The sequence below is a fragment of the Teleopsis dalmanni genome, chromosome 2 (assembly GCF_002237135.1).
Source record: "Teleopsis dalmanni isolate 2A chromosome 2, ASM223713v2, whole genome shotgun sequence".
NCBI classification, from domain to species: Eukaryota; Metazoa; Arthropoda; class Insecta; order Diptera; family Diopsidae; genus Teleopsis; species Teleopsis dalmanni.
Window position 1 is genome coordinate 138,303,864 of NC_051847.1, and position 8,193 is coordinate 138,312,056.

General features: G+C 27.4%; 1 protein-coding gene across 1 annotated transcript; it reads right to left on the reverse strand.

The window, feature by feature from the left end:
- Window positions 1-829: 829 nt before the first annotated feature.
- On the reverse strand, window positions 830-7,055 carry LOC119684116. Its single transcript, XM_038098073.1, has 2 exons — window positions 6,968-7,055; window positions 830-1,668 (listed from the first exon to the last, which is right to left on the reverse strand). The coding sequence occupies exons 1-2, from the start codon at window positions 6,983-6,985 to the stop codon at window positions 958-960; spliced, it is 729 nt and encodes a 242-aa protein (XP_037954001.1). The 5' UTR covers window positions 6,986-7,055; the 3' UTR covers window positions 830-957.
- Window positions 7,056-8,193: the final 1,138 nt, after the last annotated feature.

Here is an 8,193-nt window from a genome sequence, read left to right on the forward strand (position 1 = left end):
GTGCAAGATCATGTGAATACGGTGGCTGTTCGATGGTATTTATTGAATGTTTGGCCTTAAAATCGTTGATAATGTTGGAACAAATTGAGGTGAATCGGAACAAGCCGAGCGTTGACACGTCGCATACACAAATTTTCCACCAAAATCAAACGAGCCATCTCACGACCGATGCCTAGCTCTCGTGCTATCTCTCTAACACTCACATGAGGATTTTGGAACACGATTTCCTTTGCCTTTTCAATGTTTTCGTCGGGGGTAGAGGTCGAAGGTCGTCCAGAACGCGGCATGTCTTCGACGGTCGTACGACCGTCCTGAAAGGCTTTGTACCACTCATAAACTTGAGTTTTCGATAAAACTGATTCCCCATAAGCCTTTTGTAGCATTCGCAAAGATTCTGCACACGAAATTTCGTTCGAAACACAAAATTTGATGCAAACTCTTTGTTCAATATTTTTTTCCATTGTTTTTTTCGCAACGCACTACTGAGGTGAACTGGTTTAAACAGCTGCCGTAAACGAACTGTCTGACAGATCGCGCTCATTTTTGGCATAGTAATTGTCCTTAATTGCTGCCAAACTACATAAACTTAAAATATCGAAAAATATACAGCGCGCGAATTTTAAATGAGAATTTCCGAAAACTTTTCGGTCACAATGTACATTATCTCCATATATTGAAGAACATATCGTGATCTTATTTATTTGAACTAAATATTTCAAATGCTAATTAAAAAAATGTATTACCATAAAATATATAAAAATAAAAAATAATTAAATTCGTTGTATTTTGATTTGATTTATATTAAATTTACATTTATTTTGGGCATGTCTTAATGCCATAAAATGATTAAACATGAACTCAACTTAATTGGTAAATTTATGTGTTTTAAATTAAAAATAAATTAAACTAGTTTAAAAAAAATTCCTGAAATAGCTTCACTCAATAACTATTCAAATCTTAGGTTTGTCTTCTTTTTAAGACACGTGGAAATGGCGTTATTGTAGGTAGTTCACCTCTGGGTGGGCGGTGTGTTGTTTGTTGGAAATAATTTATATAATGTTCCAAGCTTTCTTGTCGTAACGGTTGACTTGCAACATTATTTTGCTTATATACATGTTGCTTAAGCTTTTGTTGCTTCGCATTATATTGCTGAATTCCTTGTTGCGTATATGATTTATATGCAGATTTTTTAGTTGGTTTTGTTTCTGAAACTGGTAAACTGGCTTTTGTTGTTATTGATGAGCGGCGTGTAGGTGCTGCAGTTGTTCGGCGTGTTGTTGTTGGTGTTGCAGTTGTTTTAGCTGTCAATAAAGTTTCAGTTCCAGTTGCTTCAGCATTCAAAAGTGGTGGTAATAAATCATTAAAGGGTATCAGATGTAAATGTTGCTCTTGTTTTAAGTCAATGCTTGACACCTTTGCATCTTTATTCAACTCTTTCGGTTGTTGTCTTTTAATTGTCGTTTTTGTTACTGCTCTTGTCGTTGTTGTTATTGGAGGAGTTGTAGTTGTTACTGGTTTTACTGTTGTGCTCACTTTTATCTCTGTTGTGTCCAATAGTGGCGGCAGTAAATCATTGAAAGGTAACAATAGGTCTTGTGATGCTGCAGCATTTATTGTTCCAGCAATACAACTCAGTGCAATAACAGCAGTTGCTGTTATTATTGAAAACTACCGAAAGGAAGATAAAAAGTAAAAGTTGTTTAGTAGGTTTTTAAATAAAAATATAATATAGTTGGTTCATAAGTTACGAATAAAGATTATGCGATGAGAATTGTTTAAGACAACCGCACATTTGTAATTTTTTTCAAAAAATAAGTAAGAGCAATTGTAATACACAAGTCATTGTAAATGCAGTTTACTATTGACATTGAACTTGTTCTTTACTTATAGCAAAATTTGTAGAAGATGATCGTTGTAAATGACTGGTTGAGTGGAAAGATTCCGTTTAAATGGTTTTTGTAAGTTTTAAAAATTGTTATTGCAACATACTGTAAAAAGGTTTTCACAAAATTAAGCCTGTTTCTTCTCTACACTGCAGATATCATTGGAGGTTAAATCAAAGTTAACGTCCGAAAAATCGAAGGTTGTTCACTTTTAAAAGAACTATTAATGTGATCGTGCTGAAATGAACTTGAACTTGGATGATCTCAGACAGGATTTCATATTTTTCTTTTATTTTTTTTAATTACTATGTAGCAAATTTAAAACATTTGTCAGTAAAAAAATTTAAGGTGCCATGTACAATATACTTACATGTTTGTAAATATATAAGACGTGTGTGGTGGATCTTGAAAAACTGATATTTTCGACTTTTCGAGGTTATATTTAATTAATTACATTGCTGCATTTAAAATATTCTCCATAATTTATTGCATTTCATATATCATATCCTCATATAATATTCGTTATGTACTAAAGGAGATTTGGAATATCATTATTAATTATATAAGTACCAAAGCTACTTAAATTTTATAAAATAGTAACAAAATTACGTTTTGAGCATTATTCTATTTTATTTATTTTTTTATACGTATATAGACAGCTGATAAACATGTTGTTAAAGCTGAAAAGAGTTTTCGCAGCTCTTTTTCAATAAAAAATGCATTGTATTCACCTAAATGCACTAAGGAATGGTACAAATGAAACACTTCATTACTTGCATATCAACTGTTTAATCTTATAACAAAGGCAGTGTCGCAAAATATCTGATTTGCTATAATACGTGGCTTAATCGCATATAAGAAGAAGTAAAAATCATATTTACGGTATTCAACATACATATTATATTATATTATTATTCTTTGAGAATCAAGAATACGGTTTAAAAATTAAATTACACATGATAATAGTATTACATCTTTCTCTTGCATTTTTTAACGTTTTTTTCGTTTATTTTTATTTTTCTTTTGAGTTTCAATTAAGTCAACTGCAAAAATAAGATACATTTCAGATGTTAACTGCATATGGTAATAAATAATGAATGAAATTTGAGCCGAAAAACTTTTGTGTCTTTATATGAATATTGTCCTGTTTTTATGAAGTTAATTTCCAATGGTTTTGTGTTTTTTGCATTTTTGTTTTAAAAATACTATGTAAAATACTATTATAGATTGCATTTTAGTACATATGAAGTGTTCAGTATCAGAGATTACCCCAGAATGAGGCTTTAGCTAACCGCAGTTTTTATTCAAATTCTATTGTGTTGAAATGAATGAGAATAATCATTTCGTGTTTATTCAAATTGAACTAAAACAGACAAAATTCTATCTATTTTGATATTTTATAAATTCGGTTGTTTGGTCAAACTTTTTTTCCCAACCCAACCAAATTAAATATGAACTAATTTTAGCCTTGTAGTCTAAACTATTATCCATAACTGGAATTTAAATAGTTTCAGGGGCGTATAAGTATTCCAAACTATTTTTGTGTCAAAGATTGCTAACTATGAACTGAATTCTATTCATCTATACTTTGCTGAAATTTCTTAGAAATGAAAGTCTCATACTCTTCATATTGGAGAAATGTAAGCAACAACTAGGGAGTCTATTTGTTAAAACTGGACAAGCCATTGATGTAAAGACATTAAATATAAATAACTTTTACTTTGAACTTCATGGTCATATTCTTAAATAAAAGCGACCTGTAAAGGCATTCTAAATTTTTTCAATCGTCTACTATCTATCCAATTAACTAACAATAGTTAAGCATATTTGTAATTAAAAACGTTAGATAAGTTTGTTATTATTTTAAATTTAAAATGTTAAGTTCTCTACTAAGTGTAGTTACTTTTATTTAAATTAATTTGTTCAATTTATTTATGCAAGTCATTTGAATAATTGCATAAAAAATTGATAATTGTGAATTTTTACCAGAAGTCAGCTCCACCTACCATATCATACCATACACTGTTTTTAAATCAAATAAAACCAAAGCCCATAATTTTTTTTCTTTATGTGAATTAAACTGAGTCCATACAGGTAACAAACAGAGACTTGATTCATATTGTCTGGTAATGTATATTCTTACGAAAGAGACAATATAACTCTGTAAAGTTAGTAAACCCTCTTCTGGATTCATAGACTTACTATAAGCCTAGAAGGGGACACAATAAGCCCGATTGTCGCTGTGCCACATCCCCTCTTAATAATAATAAAAAAATTAATAATATAAAAAATATATACTGGCAACAACAACAATATTATTTTGTATCACGTTGCAAAACTAAATTGTTCAAAGTGGTTAACTATCTTTCGCAAATCTAATGTTGATATCAACTAATTGTATGAAGGGTATATTAAGAGATTTAATACATTACCAATGTCTAATTTAATTAATTTAGTGAACAATAATAATGTTAATTTTTGTGATTGGTAATTTTTGACGTATTTTAAAAGCTTTAAAAATATTCGTTTAAAAACTACAAATAAAAAAATCATCAAATATCCGTTTTATAATCGTCAACGTCTTTTTTGTATTTTTTTTTTTCACTGTATCGAAATAGCTATTGATTCAGATAAAATTTAAAATATATCAAATTACTGAAACAAATACATTATTTTGTCAGAACACGTATATTATATATATTTTATTATACTAGAAAAGTATATATATATATACAAGTCCATGTATATAATTTTAAGTAATAAAGGAAAGAAGATACTTCTTCAACTTAAGGCGCCTATATAATTAAATTATTTATTGTACGTCATTATATATTCAAGAATTTTGTTATCGGATATGTGTGAATTTATTAATGTTTAAATTCATTTTAGAAAGTCACATTTTGAACTAAATTTTTTAAATCTTGTTTTTTAATTAATAAAAAATTATTAATGATTTCCTATTTAAATTTAAATTGTTGCTGACGGATATAAATTTTATTCATACAAAAAAAGTAACGTCAACACCACTGACACTAATCTAATATTATTAAAACATTTTAAAGTACATGGTGTAGAGACATGGTCTTAATTTTGAGTACTTAATAAAAAATAGCTACTAAGGTCCGCAGTAGTTTTGAAATCATCCGAAATATTTGTGCTCAACATATAAGTTAGGTATAAAAAATAAATTGAAAGGTATTCAGCTGAAAGTTGTTTCTTTCGTATATTCTGCAGTTTTCGTGATATAAATCATGTGTCATGTTATTTTTATTAGAAGTAATCCTTGTTTCATATGCAATACGACCTTTATTGGATTTACTTATTATCTAACTTTTAAGTCTTTACATAATAATGTAGAATTGAATATATTATAATATATCCATATATATATGTATAATATGTAATATGTATGACAATCTCTTTATTACTACAATTTTTACAATGGTTGTATTTAAATTATTTTTTGTTTTTATTAAATCCATGAAATCAGCGAAAGGTAACGTCGGGATAATGGCAACACATAACTAAAACACTTTCTTTTGGCTTTCATTTACAACAAGAACGATGGAATATAATATTCAATTTTCAAGCAAAGTTTTATACTTCTAAAGTTTTATAATTCTAAGAATTAACCTTGTCTTAAAATTTGCCATATTCTTTTAAACAGGAATTAAAAGAAGCAAAATGTTAAATTTAGTCAATCACTCCTTTAGAGATGTAAAATTGTTTGAAACTATTTTGCTGTGATAGAATATTGAAGAATGAAACTGAGATGTAATTTAGTCGAAATGATTTATAGGACTTAAATGACAAAGCATATTGGTATTCTGATAGTATGAATACTAACGAGTAGATATATTGCAATATAATATAATACACATACAATATAAATTATATGAAAAATATCTGAATATTTTTAGTCTTATAGTGTAAAAAAAATTTGCACACACTTGATAAAAGAAAGAAGGCAAAACTAAATCCATCCCGTTGACCACAGGTAATTTAACAGATAAATTTCTTTGAATAGCAGTAAATATTTCTTTATTGATATACATTTTTAATAGAATTGGCATTGGTTTTCTTCTTTATTAATACAAACAGACTTATAATTGGAATGAAAAATGTTCTAATTAAATATATTTGTCTGTAAAGTAATAGGAATTATTTATTTGATATGAGAAAAATTGTTCTGTAATGTATTTTCATATGATACAAATCTCTACTATGCTGGTATATTCAAAAACCAATTTTTGCTTCAATTTATTTTGTTCTGAATATTTGAATATATGGTATACTTGTACAAATATATATGCTTTTCAATTTATTTGTATAATTTTAGTTAGAAAAATTCTCACAAAATTATTACAAAATTTATGTTAGTCATATTTTAAATTTGTGGAAACTCAAATTAAAAATTTTATTAAAATATTTATTTTCATTATAATATTTTAAAGTTTTATGTATTCAAAGAATATTTGGCAGATAGGACAAAAACTGTTACTGCAGTGTCATTAAAAGCTTAAAAAATTTTAAATTAAAATTAAAATGGCATTAAAATTTAATCACTTTAATTATTAGCTTATAGAGTTTCATTTTAAGGATATAAAATAAGCCAAAATTTGCTCATGCATTTTTATGAGAACTTGCAAAAAATATATATTTATTAATATATATTTTGAATTACATTCATATTATATACCACTAAATAATAAAAATATTATTTCATTTTTTTATGTAATGTGTATGTGTATATACACAGAGAGCAGTAAGTGAATTTTTTTATTGGAAATATATTATTTTTTTATTTGTATTTTAAACACATATTAGATATATCTATATATAATATAGATATATACAAATAAAGTTCTACTTTATCTATTAAAAAAGTATTTTATTTAAAAATGTGTGTACGCGATTTTATCTCTTAACATTCTTTTAGTATTTTTCCACACTTTTGTTGATATTTTGTTGATATATACCATATAATTCTTTTTCTGTAGAAATTTGTGTTTTTATTTTTCAACTATTTCTTATTTAACATATTAATGTATTATGCAGATTAAATACGTTTCTCAAAAACTTACACAATTAACACTTTTCATGTTCTAAGTATAATCGATGCTTTGGCCTAAAAGTAACCGACGTCTCTGAACCTTTAAGACTGCAAATTTTATTGAAACTAAAGCGCGGCAGCAGCAGTCAAGTTGATTTTATAATAAGAAAGACTGCGACAAAAGCGGTTAAAGAGAAGAAAACTAGAATAGCGATTTAATTACCAAAAGTTGATGAGACCAAAAGCAGCAGAGCCCATCAGCAAAAGATGCTTAAAAAGTAAAGTTTATTAACCAGATTAAGTAAGCCATAGCGAAGACAAGTATTAAATCAGACATTCATGAGATACAAAGTCTGTGTGTTTGTAAACAGTAGGCAGGTTTAAGCAAGCATCGATCCATGCCACATGAAAATATTATGCATATTTCTTGCTTTTATTTTTTAATTTTAGCTCATATATCTCAAAATGCAAATTAATTGCTCGAAAGAATTACTATTTATAGTTGCATATCTGCATTTTGAATATATAATATTTCATTTATCTTTTTTTCATAATTTTAGAGTAAATTAAAAATTACTCGTTCAGTTATGTTTGTCAGTTCATGGTTATATTGTGGGGTAATGTACTGCGGCCAACAGAAGTTGCTTTCTGTTTTATTTAAATATAATTTGTTATTTTGTTTATTTTTTCTACTAAATAGCAGAAATAAATCTATTATAAAAGTGAATGTGAGAAATTTCGTTATTTAAATTTTTTTATTATTTCATGCAACATTTAATATATATCTCAATAGGATTTGAAGGTGAAAAATACAGCAAAAAAAATTGATCAAGTTTAGGTTTAAATAACAGCTAATTATTTTAGCCTTTGTCTAATTAATGCGAAAAAATTTAAATTAATTGCTGCTGTGATAGATATTTAAAGAATAAAATTATAAAATACTGTAGCTCTTGCAGGTTCGTCAACTATTTATATATTATAAATATGCAATTTACAAAGTAAAGGCGTTGGGTTGTGCATATATTACGTGCAGTAACACCAATTCATTATTTCTCCAATAAATGGCTTTCATTATCTGTATCTCGCGTTGTAAAAGTCTGTTCGGGTAATGCTAGATGGCGCTATAAATATAAGATTACGTCCCCAGTTTTGTTTGAACGCATTTCAAAGATGGACACATGTGAATAGTGTTCATAGTCCTGATATTGTAACAGCCAATTATGCGCAATTTTGGTTTCATTGATTTCGTTTCAACAA